This window comes from Alligator sinensis, unplaced genomic scaffold (genome assembly GCF_000455745.1).
Source record: "Alligator sinensis unplaced genomic scaffold, ASM45574v1 scaffold424_1, whole genome shotgun sequence".
Taxonomy (NCBI): domain Eukaryota; kingdom Metazoa; phylum Chordata; order Crocodylia; family Alligatoridae; genus Alligator; species Alligator sinensis.
Genome location: NW_005842113.1, coordinates 926,859 through 954,009, shown reverse-complemented (window position 1 = coordinate 954,009; position 27,151 = coordinate 926,859). Strand labels below are relative to the sequence as shown.

The 27,151-nt window shown below is 43.8% G+C and overlaps 1 protein-coding gene across 1 annotated transcript in view; it reads right to left on the bottom strand.

Moving 5' to 3' along the window:
- DSCAM (DS cell adhesion molecule) overlaps nucleotides 1-27,151 on the bottom strand; it is a 758,565-nt gene that overhangs the window by 15,733 nt on the left and 715,681 nt on the right. The window contains 1 exon segment of the mRNA XM_006024681.1: nucleotides 21,607-21,909. Within this exon segment, the coding sequence (XP_006024743.1) occupies nucleotides 21,607-21,909 (303 nt within the window).

The window sequence follows — 27,151 nt, the reverse complement described above, 5'->3', positions numbered from 1 at the left end:
CTCAGTATTGAGTTGTTGGGCCTCGAAGTGGTGCGCGCCTTAGTGGACCAGATGGTGCCACACCAAACGCCCAGCAGCTTGCTCCTTCGAGCTGTTGGCGTTGATGTCTCCGTGCTTGAGGGTGACCTTGAGTGTGTCTTTGTACCGTTTCCTTTGGTCGCCCTTTGAGCATTGGTCAAAAGAGAGCTGGGAAAAGAAAATATGGCAAGGGAGGGGGTTCTCGGACATCTGGATGCAGTGGCTGTCCGTTGGAGTTGATTTCTCAAAAGCAAGGCTTCAATGATGGTGGATGCAGCTTCATGGAGGACACTCGCACTGGTCCAGTGGTCCTCCCATTTGATCCCCAGGATTCAACACAAGCACTTCTGGTAAAAGCTCTTGAGGGTCTTAATGTGGCATTGGTAAGCGGTCCAGGTTTCATTACAGTAGAGGAGGGTGGTCAGCACAATAGCCTTGTAAACCAGGACCTTCATCAACTTCCAAAGGTCTCTATTTTCAAAGACACATTGTCGCAGCTTCAAGAAGGCAGCACTGGTGCAGTTTGGTGCTGGACTTCTTCATTGATAGTAGCCCATTGAGAGAGGTGGCTGCCAAGATACTCAGGCAACCCGGAAAGTGCTGCACGTACTCCAGAGCCTCCCTGTCTACATAGATAGCACAAGGGATATTCAGCTGGCCTAGGGAAGGTTGGTGGAGAACCTTCATCTTGGCAATGTTCAAGGACAGGTCAAATCTCTTATATGAAGCACTGAAGAGATCTAAGGTTGCTTGTACATCCTGTGCGGAGTGAACCATCATGCAGCAATCACCTGCAAACTGAAGGTTGTGGATGTCCTTGGTGGTGAGTTTCATTTTTGCCCGGAAGCACCCAAGATTGAAAAGCTTTCCATCCAGTCGACACTGGATACTGACGCTGGACGGCAGATCATCTCGGATGAGGTGTACGATGATGGTCAGGTAGATGGTGAACAGGGTAGGGGCGATCACACAACATTGTTTGACCCCAGACCAGATGCAGAAGGCACCAGTTTCAGATCTTCCACTCAGGCCAGTGGTGGTCATATCATCATAGAGGAGCCTCAGCATGGTGACAAACTTCAGCAGGCAACCAAGGCATTGGAGGATGGTCCACAGAGCTTCACAATTTAAGGAATCGAATGCCTTGGTCAGGTCAATGAAGGCGAGAAACAGTTCTTGATTTTCCTCCTGACATTTTTCTTGGATCCACCTGGCAATGAAAACCATATCCACAGTGCCAAAGGGTGGCTGGAAATCACACTGGGTTTCTGAAAGTATCTCCTCGGTGATGGGATGAAGGCAGTTCAGGAGGATGTAGACTAGGATTTTACCAGCAATGGACAGGAGGGAAATCCCCCTGTAGTTCCCACAGACAGATTTGTCCCCCTTTTTGTAGATGGTCATGGTGGTCACATTCTTGAGATCCCCAGGGATGTCCTCTTGATCCCAAAGGCGGAGGATAAGCTGTTGGAGTTGTGATGTGAGCTGGAAGCCACCAGCATGCTAGACCTCTGCGGGTATACCATCTGGCCCACAGGCTTTGTTGGTTTTCATCTGTTGGATGGCCCGCATCAGCTCTCTGATGGTTGGTGGACCGCCAAGGGAATCCACCACAGGGTGTTGTGGGATGGCTTGGAGGCTCTCCTCTGATATGGTGGACTCCCGTTTAAGAAGGAGTTTGAAATGCTCCTTCCAATGCAGATGGATGATGTCACCATCCTTGAGGAGCTGGGAGCTGTCCTGTGATTGGAGTGGGTTTTGTCCAGTGGGACAGGGTCCGTAGGTTGTCTTGGTAGCCTGGAAGAAGTTACTTATGTCATGCTGGTCGGCGTAGTCCTGGATCACATGCGCCTTCTCCATCCACCAGTTGTTCTTCATGTCACAGATGTGTCACCAGACCTCAGCTTCCTGCTGGTGGTACACTGCCATCTTTCACAGAGTTCATGGATGGCTTATTTACTTAGTTTTGCGTGCATGTTTACAGAAGCAATCCAGAACACATACTTCCTGGGAAGTGGGGGATAGAAGTATAAGTTTACTCAGGTGGTACAGAACCTAGAAGTCACATCTCTCACTTGCTGACTGAGTGCTTTAACCCTTGGCTATTGTACAAAAGGTCAGTGGTGCCAGCATAATGGACAGTGTTCAAGAGCATACATGGAGCACTAGGCTGCACTTTAAATTGAATTCTACACTGCTGTCTACATGTTAGGTGTCCAGTAGGGGTGTGTGGAATCAGCCCTATTAAATTCAGATTTAGATTCGACCGGAAGCAGGGACAGTGATTTGATTCGTTGATTCGGATCACTGTCCCTGATTCAATTTGGCTGAATCCGAATCTGTAGATTTGATGCTGATTCAGAGAATCAGCAATTTAGACATAGACACAGCTTCAAAATTTTTTTCTACATACCTTGAGGTAGCAGGCGCAGCTCATGATCGCTGTGATGCTGGGGCGCATGGAGCATCCCACAGGAGTGTGGGAGGGCCCTCCATGCGCTCAGCGGCAAACCCGGAAGGGTTCTGCCAGGGAGTGCACTGTAGGCCCCCCCTGCACCTCCCCCACTCCGCGATCAGCCATGGGGGGACCCTGGGTGCCACCCACACCCACAGACCCAGGAGGCACCAGTCACCAAGTCGGGGGGCAACGCGAGGGCGGGGGGGCCCAGTGTGCTCCCCGGTGGACCCAGAAGTGGACCGGAAGTGCTTCTGGTCCACTTCCGGGTCTGCTGCTGAGCATGCTGGGGAGCCCCCGACACTCCTGTGGGATGCTCCATATAACCCAGCATCACAGCATTCATGAGCCACCTGCTATCTAGAGGTATGTAGAAAAAACATTTAAAGTTGTCTCTATGTCCGAATCTCTGAATCTTTCTGAATCTCTCCAAATTAATTCAGAGAGTTCCGAGTTGATTCGGATAGATTAAAGGGCCCTCTGAATCGATTTGGATTCAGAGATTTGGCCACCGAATTGGTCTGAATCTCTGCTGAATTGAATCAGGGAGTGAAGCTGGCAGAAGACAGTGACATTCAGCCATCTCTGGGTGGCCTTCTGGGTTTTCCGGTGCCTTGGTGCCAGGTGGATGTTCATCACTGAGTGCACAAGTTGATGGTCTGTTCAGCAGTCTTTAGATGCCTGCATGGCCTTTGTGACAAGTACATCCCTCAGGTTTCTACCTCAGACAATGAAGTAGTCCAAAAGTTGCCAGTGCTCTGACCTCAGATGTTTCCATGTGGTTTTGAGGTGATCCTTCTGGCAGAAAACAGTGTTTGTCATGATCAGGTTGTGTCGGGTGCATTTGGTCAGGAGCAGGATACTGTTGGCATTGGTCTTCCCCACGCCATTCTTGCTGATAGTTCCGCTCCAGGTTTCATGGTCATATCCAACCTGGGCATTGAAATCGCCCAGGAGAATGACCTTGTGTCCCTGGGGATGGAGGCAAGGGCATTGTCAAGATCGGAATAGAACCTTTCCTTGACTTCCTCATCAGAATCCAGAGTTGGAGTGTATGTGCTGATGACAGTGGTGCATTGGTTTTAACTGAGGTGCAGGCAAAGGGTCATCAGCCTTTCATTGACATCCAAAGGGAGTTCAGGGAGCATGTCAGTGATCTTGTTCCTGATGGCAAAACTGATTCCGTGGATACAGGGCTTGCAGTCTGGTTTCCCTTTCCAGAAGAAGGTGCACCTTCCACTGAACTCCCTCAGCTGTCCATCCCTGGCAAGCCAGGTTTCACTGAGAGGAGTGATGTCAATGTTGTGCCTCGCTAGCTCCTGAGCCACGATGGCAGTTCATCTTTCTGGGTGATTGCTCTTTGGGTTGTCGATGAGTGTTCCCACATTCCAGATTCCGAAGTTTAGCTTTTTCTTATTTCAACTGCAGGAATGGTGATCCCACTGGGTGCAGTTTCACAGCCAGGAGAGATAGGACAGCTTATTTTTGGGGAAGCTTTTCTAGCCACCTCCCCACTGGGGTGAGCAGAGGGTATCCTATAAAGGACTTCTCAGTCATGGATGCAGCTGCCGAAGGACACCCCTGTCCCAACACAGTTGCCTGATGACCATCACGCATCCACCACCTGTGTGCAGATTCTTGGCAGAGGGCCTCCAGGTATCACACCCCTGCCCCCATCACCCCTTCTCCATCACCACAGGGCTTTTGGACCTGACAGAAGCCTGTGCATGGCATGTTTAGTGTGGGGACTCTGGTGTGTGGTCAGGCCCACACGGTCTTGGCGGTTGGTGGCCAGGTTTAGTGGCATGGCGAACCATGATGACTGGGGTCGCTTTTCTGATTCCACACACCCCTACTGGACACCTAACATGTGGACAGCAGTGTAGAATTCTGCCTTCTTCTGCCTTCACAGCTGCTGGGGTCATAGCCTTCCTCCACCTGCTCCGCCGTTGAGGACTTCTTGGATCATGCTTTGTCTGGAACCTCCCCCTCAGCCTTGCCGCCATGGGTGGTCCTATCAGGACGGTGAGCTCCAGATGGCATCACTCTCGGGGTCATTGGAACGTGCAAGCCTCTCCACCATAGCAAGGTGACGATCCTCGGAAAGGACCTGCTTAGTATTACTGGACAGCTAAATCACTTGGCGGATAAGTAATGCAGGAGCTGGGGGAACAGCTCTTGTAGAGTTTTACTGATTTCAGGAAGAGCATAAATTGATTTGCACTGGTTTGAAAATTTATTGTGAGTGATCAAAAAAATGAAATTTAACATGGAACATTTTTAAAGAATGTGAGTTATGCTATTACTTAAGCCCTCCAATATCTAGAGCAGGTTATTAATCCGTGAGTGTCTTACAGCAAAAGCGTTGCCACCATAATTTAACTGAGCCTGTGCATCTGTATTAAATCAATGAAACATTCTTAGAAAACAATGCAGCTACCTAACTGAATGTTAGAAGACAAAAATATTACACCCATCTAGTGCTGAAGCCTGTAATAAAACTGTAAATGTAGAAGTCTAATTTCTTTTTTTTACTATTATAAACAGAATGGTGGTATTAACATACAATGCCATTTTAAAAAAAATGTGCCAGCTGCCATAATACATTGCTGGCTCTTTGAAGGAAATTTTAATTTATCTCAGGCAAAATTGGCAGAGTTTAAGGGTTTCCACTGCAAGTTTGGTGTTGCAGCTATGGAAAAATGTATTAACTCTATTGTTCATAATGGATATATAGGAACATTTGGATCACAGAGAGATGGTGAAGGGGAGCCCAAGTACAAGAGTACCAGAAGTACACATTGGCTCTTTCTAGGTAGATGGTAATGGAAGAGTGAAGGGAGTGAAGCTGTAAAACCTGTAAAATGAGCCTCTGTGTAAATCAATACATTCAGCAAAACTTGGAAAAATGTGAATAAATAATGACAGGAGGATAGAAGAGCAGAGAGCAGGAGCTCTGTTCCCATCTTTGGCTCACTATGCAAGCTGCTTCATGTATTTTTAAGGGCACTTCAAGACAAGTGCTCTCCTACCCACTTGCTGAGAAAGAGAAAACACTGAAAAGTTATTATTCAGGTACCTATAGTTAGTAACATGGGTGTGTAAAATTAGTTTGCTATTACACGCATGAACTGAGTAGAAATTCAGTTATGCATTTCTGCAGAAAAGAACTGAAGCAGTTGACTTGGTACACCTTACAGTTTAAACTGGACATATCTTTGGAGAGAGGGTTCTGTGCAGTGGCAGTACTGAAGGCCACTGGAATCAATGAGAAACTTCTCATCGATTTCAGGAGATCAGGCCTGTGAGATCCAGGGCTAAAAGTGAATTAACAGTTCCTCTACAAGGTACTCAGAGTTATGCTCCAGTTTCATCTGCGTTAATGATTGTCTACCCAGCAAATACTCATAATCAAAACCAAATGTGGACGTGTAACTCCTAAAGTGATGCTCATGGCAGAGTTACTCTAACTGGGTCTTCTTATGTCCACCAGTAGAAATGATTTGAGTGCTTTTGACAAGATGCATTGTGTTACTGGTGTTAATTAGTCAGCTGGGGCCAGAAGTCCTGATTTTATTATTTAAATTAAGGCCATCTAGCTGCTGGCACCAAAGACTGAGCAACATTCAAAAATATATTTAAAGTCAGCATCTAAAAGAGCCTTCATATTGAGAGGGAAAAAAAAAGAGAGAAAGAAAAAGCATGTGCAAAAACCCAGCAATTATGACAAACATATCATAAAATGATTATGTGCTCATATAGTGATAACACTTGTAGCGTGCACACTATAACCAGAAGAAAGCATGGTCATATTCTTACAAGTAAGCATAAGTTTATACTTCCAGCTGTCAATGTTTCCTAGGCCTGTTGTAGTTCTAAGATTATAATAAGGTCCCATGACATAATGGACACTAAGGGAGCCTATGGCCTGAGGCTATTTGTAGCAGTAACACTTGTAATTGACTACAGGACTGTACAGTGCGGATAGATCAATTCCTGTTTGTATGGGAAGAGTTGTTTCTCGTTATTCTGGCCAGATTTGAAATGGCATAAGAACATTACATACCATGTCAACACACTAACAAAATGAAAAGTTTTATCACCAAAAGCATTACAAGTATGCTTCTTAGGTCAATATCAGCCTAAAATTTTGATTTTGGAACAGAAAGATTTTTAAAAAAATACATAGATTTAATAGAACTGCTAAACAATCCCTATGATTTTGATTCAGAGAAGAAATACATTTTCTTTTGATTTGAAGATTCTCTTACAGTGTTTCCAACCTAACCATGGGGACAACTGGCTAATGCATGAGAACATGAAAAAGGAAACTAATTTTCCACTTTCAATTTAAAATTCTGCCGTAACTACAGAACTGCATCCACTGTCTCCACACTAAGAGAAACTGCATGGTCTATTTTTATTGACTTAACTGGGAGGATGTAGGACTATAGGAGAGCAGGGCTGGAAGGGACTTCACAAAATCAGCTAGATCAGCCCACTGCTCAGGGCAGGATCATTCCTGACTAAACCATCTCAACCAAGTGTTTGAATAAAATGCTCTGGAAAACTTCCAAGGATAGAAAGTCCACAGTTTCTCTAGGGAGCCTGTTCCAATGCTTGGCCACCCTCAGAATCAGGAAGTTCCTCCTAATCTGCAACCTAAATTTCCCCTGCTACATCTTGAGGCTATTGCTCTTACTCCTGGCCCCAACAACCCACAGAGAAAAGTCCATCTCTATCCTCTGTCATCGCCCTTCAGATATTTAAAAATGGTTATCAATCCCCACTCTGTCTTCTTTTCTTCAGACTAAACAATGCTAGCAGCCTTTTCTCATAAGTCGTGCCTCCCAGGCTCCTAATCATTTTTATTGCTCTGCACTGGACTCTCCAATCTGTCCACATCCTTCTTGAAGTGTGGGGCCCAAAACTGACACAGTACTTCAGGTGAGGCCTCACCAGTGCTAAGTAGAGTGGAAGAATCACTTTGCTTGATTTGCAAGTGACACTCCTGTTAATATAACCCAGTATGCTGTTGGCTTTTTTTGCAGCAACAACACACTGTTCACTTACGTTCAGCTTATAGTTCACTTTAACCCACAGGCCCTTCTCTGCAGTTTTGCAGTCTAGGCACTCATTTGCCAGTAAGATGTAAGCAATTAAGATGAATAATGAGAAGAAAATGAGATTTTAAACATTGTTTCCCATTTAACAAATAATAAGATAAGGAAATGTGTGTGCTTGAACAGTTTGGGCGGGGGTTCATTAAAAAAAGAAACAAAAACACTGTAAACTAAAGCAGCCTGCAACACTTACTAGTAGCTTAATAATTAGGGGCGGGAAGTGGGCAGTAGCTTAAAGAAGCTGCCAGAATGAGAAACCCACCTCTTGGGGTTGCTGCAGCCAGGCTGTGGGAGGCTGTGGGGGGCTTGCCCTAAGCCTATGCTGGGTTGGCTGCTGCAGCCAAGGTATGGTAACCCTGCACCATAGCAGATGTAGCAAGTGTCTTGAAGGTAAGATTCACTGGTTATCCCTCCCTCAGACGAACACAACATCCTCCCTCCCCCCACTGCTTTGCCCAGGGTGCCAAAATAGCCAACTATGTCTCTGCCACTTTTGAAAAATACATTGTAAACTTTCAAATTACAATACAAATATGGCCTCATTTAAGAACAAGAGGAAAACAGTATATAATTATTCTGCTAAGAAACTCTTATTGTACTCTGCGGGGAACTGCTATTGTTCTGTTTTCTCCTAACAAAAGGATGTGTTAAAGCTGTCGTACACCACCTTTATTAATTCATAAATAATAACTAGAAAACTAATCTCCATCCTTTTTATCCCTGCTGAATGGAGTCAGACTTGCAGACCTCTCACACTCTATAAAATGAAACACTCACATTAAAGCTGCCTAGGACACTTTGGATTGCATCAAAACAGTTCCAGTGTTTAAGCCCTTAATCTACCCCGGCATTTTAATACAATACCAATTTAGCTACTGATCTGTTCCTTTTTGGTTCAATATTAATGCAATAGCAGGTCATAAAACCTTGTAAAATAAGCTTCCCTCTGCAAATTAATTAGGGAAATAACACAAGCCAATAATTTTTTCCTATGTACTCATTCCTTATTAAATGCAGAATTAATGGCTTTCATGTTTGTAGAACCTCCAACTTGTCAAGGCTCATGAAGGAAAAGCCTTCAATATACCACAGAGAGGCAACCTAAAAGAGGATGTGGGACATTTGTTTTCAACACAGATGTGTTCCTCCTCTGACAAGAGGCAAATAACATAGTTTGAATCTTGCTAATGTGCTCCCAGTTTCCTAACAGCACAAAGCAAAATGAATAAATAGCTACCCCAAGCATGGGGGAAGCCATAGAAAATAAGACTGTAGATATCATTTCTGCAACACTGAGCCAGTGGAATAACTTCAAAATCAGGAGGTGTGTAAGTACACAGAGTGCATGTTAAGAGACTTCCTGGTGAACATCAAACATACAGGTTGATGCACTGCCTTTTTATTTACAACCATTCTGCCTACACCAGTGTTTTCCCACCTGCCTGCTTTATTTGCCTGCTCACGCAGTTTTCTTAATACCGAGCCTACACTTGACTCCTTTGCCACTCAGCGCTGATTAATCAAAACAGTTTGGAAACACTAACACTTTCAGCACCAAGCATTTGATAAGAAAGAAAGTAAGGAAGGCAGGGCGGGAGGAAGAGAAGGAGGGAAAGGAAAGGAAAGGAAAGAATTCTCTATTGTATTTTTAACTACATAATGCAAATATACAACGGAGGAAGGAGGTATCCTCCCCATTATCCATATCAGACTTTTCTGTTGGAATGTTTAGGTGGGTCTTGAATATCTTCTCAAAATACAAAGGGAATGGGAAATAGGATGAGTACATCCAGACTGAGATCCAAAACAATATTAAACAAGTTTTTCAGAGAGCTGGGTAACCTTTCTCATTAGACATTTTGCCAGCTACTAAATGTTGAAGGTAGCTGGAGAGGAAATCCGGACTCCTTCCCGAAATAAAAGGACTGGGCTGCTTCTCTAAAGCCTTATGAAGTAATTTGTGCCCATGCAAGTTGGATGAAAAGGCCTGTTATTCTGGCAGCACTTGACTTGTCTCACATTTCATAAATAACCGCACAAGATATAAGGTAATTTTAATGACATTAGGAATGTTCATACGAGCAAAAATGTTTCTTCTGGATTTCCCAAAGCAGATAGAACCTCAATGTGATTCCATCCATTTTCATGAAAACTGTAGATCTATGGCAATGAAGGGTAACCGGTGAGAGAGATGGACCTAAACCACAATTCCAACTTTAATTGGTCCCTAGTCCCTGAGAAAGTGCAGTTCTGGATCTGGAGGCAGATTTTACAGCTTGGACTCAGCTCCATTTTCAGGCAATGCAGAAATACATATGTACATACATACATACATAGTAAAGAGAGACAGAGGAGGAAAAGGAGCATTAAGCAGTAATTTTCTCAGGTTAGGGCTCAATTTATTCAGGGTTCAGTTACAACTGCAACTCCATGAAGCAGTGCCAGCAACTTTTTAGCAGAAATCAAGTCTCAAAATAGATTTTTCCTCCACTCTACACTCTGCTCTTCACTAGGTAAAAAGTGAAACCTCAGCTCCAACATTCTTTAACTCATTCTATCTCAAATACCCTTTCTGAATTGCAGGGCTAATGTTTGGAAATAAATGCACCTCTCTGAACATATATATGTTCCCAGAGGAACTTATATTGGTTATTCTGCTGAGTAGCTTACTTTTATCCCTAATGTCTGAATATTGAAGAACAGGTTTTGTGACCCAACTGCCCTTTAATTTTCATCTTCTCCTTGGGTTTATAAAGCAGCACTTCACATGCAAAAGGTAATCTTCAGCATTGAGTTTGAAGGCTTTTGTGAGCAAAATGATTGCCTCTGCATCTCTGGGCTTACCTACACTTACACTGTTTGCTGTTTTGCTCTACAGCAATAGCAAAAGCATCAGAACACTCCTGCTGTAGATACAATTAAACTAGTGCAGCCTATTTGGGGTTGACATGTGGAAGGGTGTGTACAGTTGCTTTCCACATCCAATCTATGTTCACATGGCTTACTTTAAGCTGCATGAATGTAGACCTAGAGCAGCATATGCAGTCATTTGCTACTCCTGGAGGCTGCATGGTGATCCCAGTCAAAATAATTTGGGGTGCAGGGATGGACAAGTGGGTCTACAAGGGGGGAGGGGTCTTGTTGGCTCCATGCGGGTTGGTAGGGAACTAAAAATAGCACAGTCAGGGTCAGGGGAGTGGGAATAGTGCAGTCCCAGGGCTGGGGTCTGTGGCTGGGTTTTCCCAGGCCCAGGGCTGCACTGTGAATGCATACAGGCATTTGTGAGATTGGATTAAATTTACTTAGATTGGGTTAACTGGACCTCAGTTTAAGTTAGTGCACCTACTTGGGTCAACTAACTTGGATCAAGCATGCCATTTGGGGGGTTATTTAAGGCCTTTGTGGTTAGGGACAGACATTCAAAAAGCCTGAGCCTGAATTGATTCAGTCTTTGCAGGTTAATCTAACCTGGTTAGACTGAACTGGTTTGAAACTGGACAGACATTCTCTGTGGAAAGAGAAAATTCAGGCACATGCCTGCAGTGGTTCAGGCTAGAAGCCTGGGGGTGCTAGAGCAGCCCTCCCTTCCCTTGCACAGCACGGAGCTGAGGGAAGCATGGACTCTCTCATTAGGAAGGTCTGCCTGCACAGTCCCAAGCTCTTCCCTGCTGGCTGCGCAAGGGGAAGGAGTGTTGCCAGTCCCCAGCCCCGGGCTAGAACTCTGAGGCAAGGGGGGGTGGGGGGTGTAGTGCATGCATCTGTTGATGATACAGAGCTTTTCAATCTCCTTCACTGCTTCATTATACTGTCTGCAGCAAACTGACAGGCAAGCAAGCCAGCTGGGGACTGATAGTGATAACAGTCTTTATCACCCGATTAGCAAAACAATGATCTCTCTCCATTACTTCAAACTTCTTAAACAGCTTACTGAGTGACCTGTTGATTAGCTCCAAACAGCCTTAAGCAGTTGCTGTCCTGTCTGCCTGTCCCAGTGAAATTGGAGAGAGACACACACAGACACCTCTCGGCATTAGCTAGCATGCCACATGCCTAGGGTCTGTGGGGCTGGGGTCTGTGCTGTGGGAGATGGGAGGCAAGGATTTCCTGCTTCAGCAGCAAGGGCGAGGGGGCAGGGGTAGGGCAGTGGGAAGCCAGGCAGACCCTGCTGTGTCTTTAGTCTCTGCTGGAGCCTTACACAGCACTAGCTAGTATACCACATGCTGGCTATGGTCCGTTCTGTAGCAGAGAGGAGGAAGGGATCCCTGCTTAAGCAGAAAATTGTAAGGGGGCAGGAGGAGGGGGGATACAGGGAAGCCAGAAGACCCTGCTGTGCCTGCAATTCTCTACTGAAGCTCTGGCCAGGGAGCAGAGGGGAGGGTCCAGCCCTGCTGTGCAGCAGAGACCCCCCTGCCCCTCCCCACCCCCACAGCCCAGAGAGTATGCTGGGATGCTGGGGGTTTCTGATTTAACTTAAACCAGCAAGGGGTCTGGGACAGACATTGCATATATCAGTTTGACCCAAATCAGTTAAGTCTGGTACTACATTCAACCAGGTTTATCTCAAACCGGCTTCAGCCATTTTCAAACTGGTTTATCTGCACTGAATATCTGTTCTGTTACAGGTTTAAACCAGTTTCTGATCACTTAAACTAGTTTATGTATAATGTCTGTCCCTAGTCTGCATGTCTGTGTGAGTCGGCAGATTGACTTAACCCTGTACATTATGTCCAGGGGTAGATCCAGAGGGGATTCAGTGGCACAGCTGCATCCTTCTTTTGGATTGGACAGTGCTGAGGGAACTTCTGGGAATGGTTTTTAAAGTCTCCAAAGCAGGTAAGACCCCCCTTCCCTTCTCCATTCTCCTACCTGTGACTCCTACTTTTCCTGGGGTCCTGAGGGCAGGGGGAGCTGCAAAGCCATTCTTTCCTGCCCCATCTAGGCTGTACAGGGGCTGGGCTCAGCTGAGAGCAGCAACAGTGGGAGCAATGATGGGCAGGGAAGGATGAGTTCCCATGCCTTGTACTTACTCCTAGGGAACTGGGAATTTGCCCTTCACCCATCACCACTTCTGCTGTGTCACTGAACCCAGACCCCACGAAGCCTGGCTGGAGTGGGCAGGAGCAGCTTTGAAATTTTCCCTGCCCCCAGGACAGGAGAAAAAGCAGCAGCCACAGGCAGGAGATCAGGGGAAGGGGAGGGACCTGCCCTTGAGCACAGAGAGGAAATGGGGGATTCTTATCTGCTTTGGGGGCTTGAAAAAAAGTCCCTAGATGCTCTGACAGTGCACTGGTGGGTTGCGGGGAAGGAGGCTGGGAGAGGGGATGCAGCTCTATCAGCACCTCTGGCAGGCTATTTGTTCCTCAGCATTGATCAATTATTATGCTTCCCTCTATGTCCCACTAGTTAATGGGACATGTTCAAATGGATCTTGATCCAAGTAAATTTGTTTCCAATTTGAACAGGGAAGTAGGATACAAATTCCATTTTCAAATGTGTCCTCTCTGGATTTGGGTATTGGGTAAACAGTATCCAGTGCTAGAGTGGGAAGGGTGAGACAGTGTTATTTTCATATCATTAGACAGGCTTATATCATGCCAATTAAATCCAGTGAGACCTTGCCATTAATGAAATGGAGGAGAAAGGTGTTATTACCATAGATTCTGTACTGCTTAGCATCAGGTGTGTGTCCCAGTTATTGCCTGTGCAAAAACCAGCTTTTTACTAGTTACATTAAACAGGATTTAGGTTTTTTGGTTATTCCTTGGTCACTCTTCTTTTTGTGACTTCTACTGATTAGGGACATAGGTGAGTGGAGAGCCTAACAACCCATCATGGCAATGCATATATTTCTACTGAAATATCACCAAACCTTTTCACTTTCCAGTCATTTAGGAAAAAGAGACGAAAAACTCAGTGTTTTAGCTCAGGCCATCAGCAAGATTTAAAATGACAATAATACAAATCTATTTTTAATAAGCCATGCTAAGGGTATGCTTATTGTCATTAAGAATAATTATTGTGATAACTCAATTGTTTGTTTTTGGAAACAAGCAACATTATTAGAAAACACCATCAGTTTCTACAATTATCCATTTACTGTACATTTAAAAGTCTTTGAAAGGGCAGCAGAAGGCAAGAAAGGGGGGCACTTTTTTTCTATTCCCAACTCCACACCTGGTTTTTAAATGAGGATTCTGAGGAACAGCCCTGGAGAATGACAGAATACTTAGGAAGTCTCCACTGCTTCTGTCCAACACGAATGTGCTAATGTGTCATGTCTGTCTCAAGTGCTGAAATTATGGTTCAGTTTCCAGGCCCATTCAATTCTTGACCTTGCTACTGAGATTGCCATTTAGTGGCAAAGTTGGTGATGGGGGCTGTCATATAGGCATCTATCCACTAAAACACAAACTAAGGCCACTAGCTCGTTTCACACAGACAACAAAGGTGTCATCGAATGTTGTTTGATTTGGGCAGGTACCTGCCTAATCTTGTTTAAAATGGGTTTAGAAATTTCTATAATTTATTCCCAAAGTGCTTTCATCTGATATATTGAAAATCAAAGAATTATATGAACTAGCTGACTTACAGGAGCACTGAAGTCTGAAGATTAGATGCAATCCTAACAATATCCTGGCACCACTGTTTCTCAAACATTATAGTGCAGGGGTTTTCAACCTTTTTTAAGGGGTGTACCCCTTCTGGTGGGTACCCCTTTCCAGATGGGGGGTGTGTGCTGATGGCTGGCAGTGAGTGGGGAAGTGGCAAGCAGCGATGGTGCGGAGTGGTGAATGGCGGGGGGTGAGGAAGCAGCGTGTAGTGGTGGCACAGAGTGGTGTTTGGCGGGGTGCAGGGAGCTCATGCTCAGTGGCCGCCACTGCCATTCACCACTCTGCACCACTTCCCCACGCTGTCGCGCGTACCCCCTGTGGCTGTCCTAAGTACCCACAGGGGTAAGCATACCCCCGGTTGACAACCCCTGTTATAGTGCATTAACACTGCATTAGCAACAAGCACTGGGGTCCTCTCTTTATAAAGGTTGTTTCACATCCGATATTTAAAATGCAGTTGTGCTCTTTAACATTCCTTTGTTCTTTTAACCTTCATTTTAGCACACAATGCCATCATAGCAGCATGCTGTGCAATCTGCCTATCATCAGTGCAAGATGACCTGAACTTGGGCACCCAGTGAGATTTTACTGCTGAATCAGTGAATGTCACAAAACCTATGTACTGTTCTTGTTTTGGACCTGCAGATGTGCAAGTCAAGGTGTTCCAAGGCAATGATTAATGAGACACTTCTATTAACCCCAGCCTTGATCCTGTCCAGAAGGTGGACCAAAAGCCAGGCTCTTTCATTTTGGAACCTAGTGAAAAGCAGGCATAATTCACCTATTTTATTTTGATCAGTGATCTCCAATGTATAAGTGACATTATTAGAAAAATAAAGGGAAAAATACTGTGTTAAAGTTGATGTAGGTGCCCAAACTGCACATGATCTGAATTCTTCCCAAAGAGCCATATATAGATTTGTAAAGATTAGTTATTGGTGCTGTTTAAAATATGCCTTTGAAACATTAAATGTGAGAATTTAGAACCATGTTAATTCTCTGCTTTATTTCCAGCACCTGTGATTTTTCAATATTACTTAGAAAATGGAACTAATGGAATATTTATTAATGCAAACCTCTAAATATATTATGTTAGAAAATGTACTTATACCAGGGGAAACAGGATAAAAGGATCATAGGAAAGTAGAGCTGTAAGAGACCTCATGAGGTCATCCACTCCACTCCCCTACTAAAGGCAGGATCATCCTTGCTTAAACCCATTCCAGCCAAGTGTCTGTCTAACCTGTTCTTGAAATGATGGACTTTTTTGTGATCCTGTAGAGTAAGGCATACTGTAGCTGAATAGGCTTGATCATCTGAGTTCTTTAAGAACTTGGCCTAATATTCAAGGGATCTTTCAGTAATGCTGCACATCTCTAATTTAGCAAATCAAAGTTAATTTTTGGCTAGGTACACAAATGGGTATAAGTGATCAGAAACTGGTCTATACCTGTAACAGAACAGAAGTTCAGTGCAAATCGACTCTTTTTAACCCAGTCTAAGATAGACCTGGATCAATGTGGCATCAGACTTAAGCTATTTTGGTTAGACAGGTCTATTGAACATCTGTGCCAGATCTCCCAACTCAAGTTAGGTCACTGTCTACCGGCATCCCAGGCTGCTTTGCGGATCCCCAGTAATGCCCCCTCACAGGGTGGCACACTGGAATTTAGCCTGCTTTGTGTCCAGCCCTGCCTCCTGCCTCCAGCCAGCTGTCAGCAGCAGCCAGGTTGGGGGCAGGGAGGGAGGGAGATGGCAATCCTGGCATCCGTGTCCCTGCACGATAGAGCTGTGAGAGGAGGCAGGACTGCTCCCTCTGTGCCACATAGTCCCTCCTCCCTTCACTGCTTTGTGATGCAACGCCCCCAAGCTGCTGGTCTCAGCCTCAGCCAGTGAAGCCTGTGCATGCTTCCCACCCACCAAAGGGCTAACTTGTATTCTGCTCAGTCCTGAACTAACCTAAGTTGCTTAAAGTGCATAACTTGGATCACATCCACCTCAGGCTTTTTTAATTTCTGTACCTAGCCTTTGTTCCAATGTTATTAACTACTGTTTTATTAGGTATCACTTTTTTCCTTTTTAAATGACTGCCATCTCATTTATGACTGAATGCTATGTCATGACTTTGTACCCTCAATTGCACAGAGTGACTTCATGTAAATGACTCTTGTTCATGTAGACTAAACATCATGAATAAGGCAAAAAAAGAAATCCAAGGCAGAAACCAATTCTCAGTGCCACCTGAAACTAAGCATGGGAATAGGAAAACAAGACATCTGGAACACAGCTGACTGGGAGAGAAAAGAAGGTTGCCTCTCCCATTTCACTCCACAGGTTTATAAGGCTGACAAAGTAGACTGGAAAAAGTAGAGGGCTTCTATTACAAGCTATTAATTACACTGTTAGAGTTGTAGTTAATGTGTAGAGGTTTTGGAAAGGCAGCCCTAATTCACACCTAAAATTCTGTAAAATATCAGTTTTTAAGTCTGCATTGATATTTGATGCGTCATTCAAATTTAACTCAAAATGGGAATGTCAACATTAGATGGCTATTCTGAAGTTTAGCCTACAAAGGTGTAAATCTTACCCTGGCTGCTTTGCTGCGGTTGGCATGGATAAGAACAGGGGAATATCAAATCTGACTTATCCCTTCTTTCTCCCTCTTTCAAATAGGCCTAGGAGCTCCCCATTGCTTACCATTAAACACCTTCAGTGGGGAAGTCTACTGGTTTAAATGCTAGCATGTTTGCTGAGTCAGGTGCTGCAACTACTGGTTTTTGTCCTGAGATGTACTCAAACCTTTTAGAGGTTGAGCAAATTAATACACTTGAGTATAAGGAGCTCAGCACCTCACAGGCCACTCAGAAATTTGAAGGACTGGGTCCTAAAGTTCCAGAGTTCTCTTCATTGCATCAGGCATTGATGACAGCAACAGAATAAGGAATTGGTAGCCAAATATCTGAGTGACATGATTATGTGTCAAAAGTATTCCAAAATTTTTGACACAAATATCTCTTTCCAAATGTCCATATCCGATATTCATGAATATCGTTTCAGGCTGGACATAAGGAAGAACTTCTTTACTGTCCGAACCCCCAAGGTCTGGAACAGCCTGCCACCGGAGGTGGTTCAAGCGCCTTCATTGAACACCTTCAAGATGAAACTGGATGCTTATCTTGGTGGGATCCTATGACCCCAGCTGACTTCCTGCCCTGTGGGCGGGGGGCTGGACTCGATGATCTTCCGAGGGCCCTTCCAGCCCTGATGTCTATGAAATCTATGAAATATCAGCAAATTTTAGTGGGAAAGCTCTCATGTGGTTTAGCTTCAACACTTTCAGTTTTTCAAAATTTTCAGTAGGATATTCTGTAAATCCCCAAACTCTTTTGGGAAGTATTTTTTGAACAACAGCCATTATTTAGGCACATCCCTACAAGCACAATTCTTGGCAGCAGACAGTTTACAAGCAATTTGACTGAAAGGTAAGGTCAGAAATTAGGAAGGTTGCAACAGAGGTTATAGATGATGACTCTGCAAGAAGGACACAGAGATGGAAAATAAGAAAATAAAAACAACATGGAAACAAACAGGCCAAAGCGCTCTTTGACGTGAAAGAATGACCTTACATAAGAAAACCAGGCTCAGTGAGTATTGCCAAGGTCTGGGTGCTCAGATGGTTTCATCTAGGATGTTTAAATTTCTAAAAAATGCTACCAAATGTAAAGCAGTGCCTTTTATGTATTGTAATGGTGTTATTAATAACATTCATGTGACTTCATCAATGTTGTGGTGAAATGAAGACAAGTTTTCCATAGGTTATTTGGATAGTGAGAATATTAAGCTATCTGCTAGTATTCAAGAATCTCCCCACTCAAAATTTTCTTTTTCATCTCAGATGATTAAATTGGAAAGTATCATTCATTTAAAGAATATGTTAAAGATGTATTTATTATCTACCAGCCACATTCACATTACTCCACTACCAGCGCTGTTCCAAGTTATCAGACAAAATTGCCAAGTCACAAGATAAACTGTCTCTCCTCATAGCAAAAGAAAGTTAATATTGAGCAAGAAAACTGACATGAATTCACGCAAGTTTACCTAATGGCCCAAGAGATTATTGCAAGTTTGCAATTCACTGGAGGGGCTGTGCTGTATTTTAAATCTTTGGAGCTTTTAGCTTACATGTGGGGACTGAATTGTAGTATATTTGATATCCTGAGGGAGTATCTACATTACTTAGAGCACATTACAACACTTACAAACATTAACAAAGCATAAATAATATATTTAGAAATATGAAAAGATTAGAGCAAACTATTTGTCTAAGGAAATTGTAGAACCTTTTTGTTCACTGACTGGTTAGGGCAGATTTTAATTTCTACATAGCTGTGGAATTAATTTCCCCTGAGCAAAGCAAGAAAATATTTCCCTATAATTCTTGTTTTCTGAATATGTATATAATCTCTCTACCTACCTACTGACATCTTCTCAGTTTGTATTTCCAGCATGTAGCTGAATCAGAATCTGTCATTTATTTTACTGCAGAATTCCCCTATACATCTGACAATAATCCTTTGGTATGTCATAGTAATTCCCTGGGCAATCTATGACAATGTTCTTTTTTCTTTCTTTTCTTTTTTTGTTGTTGCTTTTCTTGATTTTTTGCATGTTCATCTTGTATCCTTCTGTCACAAACCCCTTCTTGCTTTCTCCAATGCCTGTTCCTAGTTCACAGTGCATATCTGAAGTACTATTTGTTATGTTTCCTTCCTCTCTTCCAGACCCTCCACCCTCTTTCTGTTCTATTAGCGTACTTATTAGTTATGTTGCAATGGTTCCCACAAATGCTTTGTACATATATAATCTGCCCCAATACTGATCCACACAGAACTTACTAAACCTAACATTACAAATAATGCATTTGTAATGCATTTAAAACACAATGGATGTATTGGCCCTTGGTAGTTGTACAAGTGAATGCATGAAGGGATCTGATGAGGGATCCCACAATTGCACTGCCTGCCATGCCACACTTGCATGGCAGGAGGCAATTGTGGGATCTTCATCAGATCCTATCATGCCTTATTTCCTGTGCAGGGGGAGTCTTGATCATGATCCCCCTTCACTGGCAAGTAGTATGCTCCCACAGCTGGGAGCCTCATCAGCTAGTGGGGATCCCAGCTTCCAGGGCACACCATGTACACCTGTGGCTGAGTCCCATGAGCTGGCAGGATTTCCAGGTGCAGGGGCACACGGTGTGCTTCCACAGTTGGGAGCCTGTAACAGAGAGCCAAGGGAGCCTATTACTTTGAGAGAGAGACTGCAGCAGAAAGGGCCCCAGACAGCTGAACAGGGGTTAGCTGCGGGAGGGAAGACGGCAAGGGAGTAACTACAGCCTGGGCTCAGTAAGCTGCCCATCAAGCTGGGAGGACAAAGTGCCTGACCGGAAGAGGAGGAGCTCAGGGGATATAAGCCTGAGTTCCTGAGGCAGAGGGGCAGTGTAGTGGCCAATGAGTGGAGTAGAGGCTTCTGCAGCAGCATGGTGACCCAGGCAGAGCTTTGCATGCTTATGTAAAGTAGCTGGCTTTCATTATAAGTTTCAGTTTTACCAGAGGATGGAGCAGTGGCTGAATGGGAGGATAGAAGGCCACACAGGGGTGCCAGGAAGGCATCCCGGGGCTCTCAGCCTTATCTGGGCAGGCCAAAGCCAAAAGGGGCAGATCCTGTGCCATAAATGTGACATAGGGGTAGGTTCAAGCTGAGAGGGCCAAGGGTTGAACCTGAGAGAGGAGCCAAGGGCCAGATCCAAATGAAATAGGACAGGCCAAGGGCCAAGAGGATCAAGCACTGAACCCAAAAGATGGGTCAGTGGCCAAGGGGTGATCCTGAGCGAGACAAGCCAGGCACTGAGAGAGCCAAGGGCTAATCTCAGGTGAGACATGCCAAGGACTGAGAGGGCCAAGGGCTCACCCTGGGTGAGACAGGCCAAAAAGGCCCAGGGCCAAACCCAAGTGAGATGGGTCAAGGGCCAAACCTGGGTGACTTGGACCAAGGGCCAGACCAGGCTGAGGCTTGAAAGCTGGGTCAAAGGAAGTGGACATAGGCTGGCAGTCTACATCAAGAATAACCATCAGGCTAAAACCAAGAGGGCTGAGGTCTGTATGAGCTGGTTCATGGATCTAAGGTGACATCTGTGAGGCATGGATGTAGCTATGGGGGCCACAGGAGCCCACAATTAATACCCCTAAGTTGACTTAGTGTCTGAGAGCAAGACTAGTGCTAGCTGGGCTTGAGAAGTAGAGGGTGAGATAAACTGAGGCTCACTTCAGGGCCCTGGGCAGCCTCCGGAAGAAATACAATATACATCAAGGCGTGCTAGATGAGTCAACCAAGGGAGGGTTTCCTGAGGAGCTGAGGTGAGGCTGGGGTAGCTTGTCCACCAAGGGGTATCATGACCACCCTCAGGGGCCAGGAGCTGCTACAGAGCCCCATCAGCTGATGGGGGTCCCAGCTAGGGGAGCTTGCTACTTGCTGGTACAGGAATAACCCTTGATTAGCTAGTTAATCACATATTAAGTGTAATGTGTGCCAAGGGCCGTAATATTACAAATAAAATGCATTTAAAATGTAGTTAACACAATGAATATAATTAGGACACAAATATCTTAATGAGTTTTTACTGTGTAAATGCTTCTTAAACAACAACAGTTTTCCCTGTGCTGTGTCATGCATAGCCCAACCTAGACTATAAAATCTTCACAGAAGGTAGAATAGATTATGGCATACTAGGTTGCAGAGAATCATACATACCTATGAGACTAAACAGATAAGGGTGTCACTAAAATAGTGTGTTTTTTTATTTCTATGAAGATGAACTGAGACTAATAGGCATCATCAGTTTCCACCAAGGGTTTCAGATACTAATAGCATGAGATGCATTTAAGTTAGTAACCTAGGGCTATAAGGCTCCAGATCCTATTAGAACTACACAGTTCCCTTGATGGGGTTTTTTTTCCTGCTTTTGCTTTTCCCACTTTTCGACAGAATTTTTTACATATGCTTGACCAGGAGAGAGTACAACAGATCAGTGACATCACTGAGCGGTATTGTATCTGTCTGCAACCAATGTTAATAAAGGTTTGGGGCAATCCTTTGAAATCAGTGAAAGACTACTACTTTACCTTTTCCCCACCAATATCAGCATACAGGAAAATGAAATTACACTGAACATAACATGAGTTATGATGAAAAAATGATGATTTATTCCATAAAAACTTACTGGAAATACCACAAAACTCTTTTTCCTTCATTACATTTTACCTCATTTTGTTAACTGCGCTATGCATTTGGTGAAATTCTCATCCTAAGAAACAAAATGTTAGCCGAGTGCCCTTACCTGGCCGATGTGCCTTTGGAACTGCCATGTTCATCACACGCCCTCCATCCTGAGGTTTAGGGGGTGATGCAGTAAACCTGCAAATCCCCGATTCTGATGGTGTGCTTGAGGTCAGACTGTCTGTGTACTCATTAGTCCCTGCCGTTAACTGTTCTGATGATGTGTCTGATATAAAGCATTCTGTGATGGTGAACTTGGCATGTCTCAGCTGCTCTTCCATCTTAGCATGCTCGTAGGCTCTTGCTAACTCTTCATATGTAGAGGAGGCACTTTCTGTAGAGACCATACTGCTTCTTGCTCTATCTAAACACCCAAAACAAAGAGATACAGAGCAGCACAGTCATTTCCAGAAGCTAAACTGAGGACGTTACAGTGTATTATTCAAGAAAATATTACAAAGATGACTCGCCTGAGTCTACTTCATTATAAATACCTGGTAGTTATTTAGTTTGGACAATGACATAATAATTATGGGTTATTCTAATTAATTTAGCAGCAGTTCTCATTAAGTAGCATCACATAAATCAGTACTGACTGAGTCAGTGATTCAAATGCTTGGCTGGGGTGGCTTAGACACAAATGATCCTGTCTTAAGAAGGATGTTAAACTAAATGACTTTCTGAGGTCCCTTACAGCCCAATTTGTATTTGATTCTACAACTAACAGAAAATCTTTATTCCATGGGAAATACGACTACTTTTTCACATTTTAAAAATAAATTACTTTACTTTAAAAAAATGAAGTTAAAGCTTGCAGTGATAAAAATCCTCTGTTTATCCTCAAAACTGATCTAGTGTAGACAGACAGGGACCATTCAGATAGGACTTCAGACATGTTTCAGAAGGAGAGAAACAATAATTCATTTTCTGTCGTCATTCAGCCCTTGGCTTTTTGTTGAAAATATCAGCAAAGGACAAATATTATGGCAATGTTTTGGAGATGGGAATATTTATCAGGAATCAAACTAAGAGCATAAACTCCTTTTGCATAGAGCAAGCAGCTCCAAGAAGGTAATATATTTTGGTCATTACCAGTCTGATATTCTAGTGCATTTTACAGCACTGCTAAAATCAATTATTGCTTTGCTTTTAATTTTAATGGGCAAAGACTTAAAACATTTATATCCTAGAACTGTCTCTTTTCTGTCCTGGAGACATAACTTCCCTTTAAACAAGCACTATTATGCATGAAGTTTTAGTTAGACTTTGGTATATTGTAAAGCATGCCTCAAGTGCAATGCCAAGCACTGAAAAGTGAAGCAGAGAAGAGGTTTCTACTTAATAAAGTGGAAAAGTTTGTAGAATGGATTACATTTTCATTGCAGTATGTACGAACTTCAGAGAATTTTAGAAATTTAGCTTTCTCTGGGTTTTGTATAATTTTAAGATATTAGTGATTCTTATTAAAAAGTAATAACCATAATTGCTAGTTCATGAAAATGACACTACCATATTAGTTAGAGGCAACTTTGTGGTCACTGAGGCTAAGTACTGACAGTCAAAAAGCCCAAAGCTGAATTGATTGAATCTTTGCAGGTTAATCTCAGCTGTGTAGACTGAACCAATAAACAAGTAAACAGACATTCACTTTTGATTCCAGAAATACAGACACATGCCTACAGTAGCTCAGGCCAGAAGCCAGGGGGCCATAGAGCATGCTTCCCTGCTCTGCAGAAGCAGACAGCTTGGGTCCTGGCTAGTCTGCCTACCATACGAGGGGAGCATTTGCAGGAGAGATGCAAAGCATCCTGGGATGATGGAGAACTGTGAATTAACTTGAACATGGAGTGGATCTGGGACAGAAGTTCAATAAATGTATTTAACCTAAATCAGTTAAATCTGATACTATGTCCATCCAGGTTTATCTTAAACTGGTTTAGGCTATTTTGAAAGTGGTGTATGCGAACTGAACTTCTGTTGTGTTACAGATTTGAACCAGTTTTCGGTCACTTATACCAGTTTATGTGTAATTTCTGTCCCTAGCTGCACAAGCCTTTAACTTTTTTTTATCATGTCCTTAAGAGCTTGGCTGCAATTTTCATTCCACACAATGAGAAACACACCTTCTACTTAAATATGATAGACAGATTTACTTAAACGATATACATATCATATGAATTTCATTTGGTTAGAAATAAAGCTAGTTAAAAAGCAAGATTTCTGGTTCACAGGAAATTTCAGCTTTTTTCTTTTCTTTTTTTTATTCGGTGGGACCAAAGCCAAAATGGTTTAAATTTTCTGGTAAAGTAGAAGATCCCTGGAACATGCAGCTTCTCAGTGAATAGACATTCTTGTCATTTCCATAGACCGTACCAATAGCCACAATGGACTGTCACATCTGTTCTACTGCCAAGGATTTACAGTTTCCTGCACCCCAGGGACAGATCTGTCAGGAACCCAGGTAGTGTTTCTTTGGAATTTTGCTCAACATCTAGTGAACATTAATTCAGTAATAGGTGCTTAGAATGAAAAAACAATCAGGCCTGATGAATTGGCCTTTCTGGATTAAACTTTTTTCATCAGAAATTTTCTGACTAGCTTTAATTAGGACCAGCTTAGATTAAACTTTTGTACAGCTGTGGGGACTTGTTTCACTAAGTTTAAAACCTACTCTGGGACAATCATTGGAATGCTAAGTTCTGTGCCTCCATGACACAACCTGGCTTACTTTTGGATAGTTGAATCTAAATGTTGAAAGTAAATCAAAACCAGTAACACTTCATATATAATTGCATGTATTGATTCTGAAACATAGCTATGCTATGCTTGGTTACACAACTCAATACTCAACTGTTTAAACATTTAAATATTAGTTTTATCAACCTGTCTCCATGCCTTCCTTAGGAATCAAATAGCCTAGTATACATACTGTTTGGTTACCAAAACCCCTTCTAGAGTGTATCATTCTATGACAAAGCTTCCCATAATACTTTGATTTTAAAATAGATTGTAACTCTCACATAAAATCCAGCATATGTTAAAGAGTAGATATTAAGTTGTAAAGTATCTGTGAACGAAGCTTGTAAAATCATCCTTAGAATTTACTAACCAAAGTAGTGAATCTACTTCCCTACATTTTAGCATGATAAACAACAACCCCCCCCCCCCCCCCTTTAATGATGCTTTTTGTGTTCATTAAATAAAATTACTTGGGTGACTGGGATATGTGACAAAATTTTCACAAACTAGAATGCCCTTACCAAGATTTTCTAAGGGAATTCTAAAAGAATTTGCAGAGATGGTCAGATCCAAATGAGCATGGATGTGCAGTATGTGGCACTGCAGACCCATCTACAGTGCAGGCATTCCTACAGTGCGGGGTTTTTTTGACTCTGGGAGATCCCACGGTCAAAAAACCTGTGCCTTAATGAAGTGGGGTGGCGCACATGGCAGCTGCGTGCGCCACTCAAAACCGGTGCCTGACCTGCTGGAGCCATGCCCTGGCTGCCAGCCATGCTCCCTGCTGCAGGACTGCCATGGCTGCAGCTCCCTGAGGCCCCCAGGTAAGGCTGCTGGGGCCACCACAATTGTTGGCTCTAGCCTGCCCTACCCCACCTGGGTTGACCTGCCGCTCACCAGAGCACACGTGACATGGGCATTCCCTGGGGATCACTAGCAGCAGCACAAGATGTGCTGCTGTTAGTTCATAGATTTCATAGACATTAGGGCCAGAAGGGACCTCGGAAGATCATCGAGTCCAGCCCCCTGCCCCAGGGGCAGGAAGTCAGGTAGGGTCAAAGTTAGTTGTTCCTGGAGAAACAAATGGCTACATTCGTTTGGATACAGCCAATGAGATCTACCCTTCTTGCTAAGGAATGAAAGCAAATATTACTGGAAATGAAGAGATCTGCTCCAGAAATAGAATGCGTCTTGAATTTGTAGTTGGCTAGCTTTTACAAACTCATTCATTGTTATCTATCTTATAAGTTTCATATATTTTTATTTTGCTGTTCTAATGCTGCATCTTATAATAACAAAAGCAATGTTGACCAGATAGCCCCAGTATTAAATGCTAGACAGCATTTATGTGAAATAACAAAGGGTGTGAGTTTTTAAAAGATAAGAGCTCAAACTTGCAAACACTACTGGGCACAATGGGCAGGGGCTGGCAACATATGGCTTAGAGGGTCACATCTGGCCCATGGTGACCCTGGATCCAGCCTGCACAGTCACAGGGCTTTACCTGTGTCCATGCCTATGTTGGGTCTGAGTAGTAAGGAGCTACACAGAGGCCAAGAAGCTGAAAGCTGTGCCAGTGCTACTGCTGTTTCTCTCTGCACCCATTTCCTCCTTCACTTCCACAAGCAGCAGGAAAAGTGCAGCTTCCAGATGGAAGAAAGCTGTGCTGAGGCCAGGTTGGGTAGAGAGAGTGGAGGGAAGGGGGTGCGTGGGTGCAGCATGGCACCACAGCTGAGCAGCAGGGGGCTGGCAGAAGCTACAGCAGTGCAGGTACAGCTGTCAGCTGTGTGGTTCCAGCAGGGGCACAGGTAAAGTTTCCCCTCACCGCTGATGCATTGCTGATGCCATCCAGCTCACATTATCATAGAAAATTATCACTGAAAATGAGGGTGGAAGCAAGCTCAGGAGGTCATCTAGTCCAAACCCTACATTTGGCAGAAGCTGGCTTGTTTTGGCCAGTGGATTGAAAAAGGTTGCCAACCCCTGCGACTAGGCATATTGCTTAGTCTTCTGAGAAGGCCAGTGCAAGTTAACAGGATATACTTGGCATTCAACCACTTCTGAAAATGACACTATTTTCAAGCATGCCTAAATATGGATTTAGGGGGCACATCCCCATGACCGGGAATGTACGTTTCTCTGAGGACAAATAGCAGTGACACATTTGTGCCACTGCTAGTTGCTTCTGGGCACATCCCGACATGTGCACTCTGGTGCATGGCATATTGCCTCAGGTATGGTAGGAGAGGCTAGGGCCAGCACCTGGGCTGACCCCAGCAGCCTTACCTGTGTGTCCTGGGGGCCTCCTGGGGCTTCAGTGGTGGTGGAGCCTGGCCGGTAGCCAGAGTGTGGCTCTGGCTGACCAGGCTCTGGTTTCAGGCAGCAAACACTGCAGCCATGTGCACCACCTTGCTTTTTTTCTGCTGCAGTTTTTTTAGATACCAGGATTTCCAGGTATCTAATTTTGTCACTGCACTGCAAATATGCAACATCACGAGCTCAGCGAACAGAATCACAAGCTCCATGTGCATTTCATAGTACCTCAACAGGCTTTGAGGCACCACAAACCACATGTTCCTGCTTGTGGGTATGTGGCCAGGGGATCAACTTCAACATTTTTTTCAAAAACCTCACTGCAGAATTTGTAGACTAAGACAAGCAAGCTGCCTGGTTTTTTTATTCAGAGAATAACTAAATTAAAAAAAAACCTCATATAATTTAAGGCAGTAAAATACTATTTGTACATATGGCTTTGGGTTTCTGTCTCTTCTGGAACCTGGCTTCTCTGGCTCCATCTGGATGAGCACAGACGTGCAGTATGTGGCACCACGGACACATCTATGGTGCCATACACTGCACATACAGGC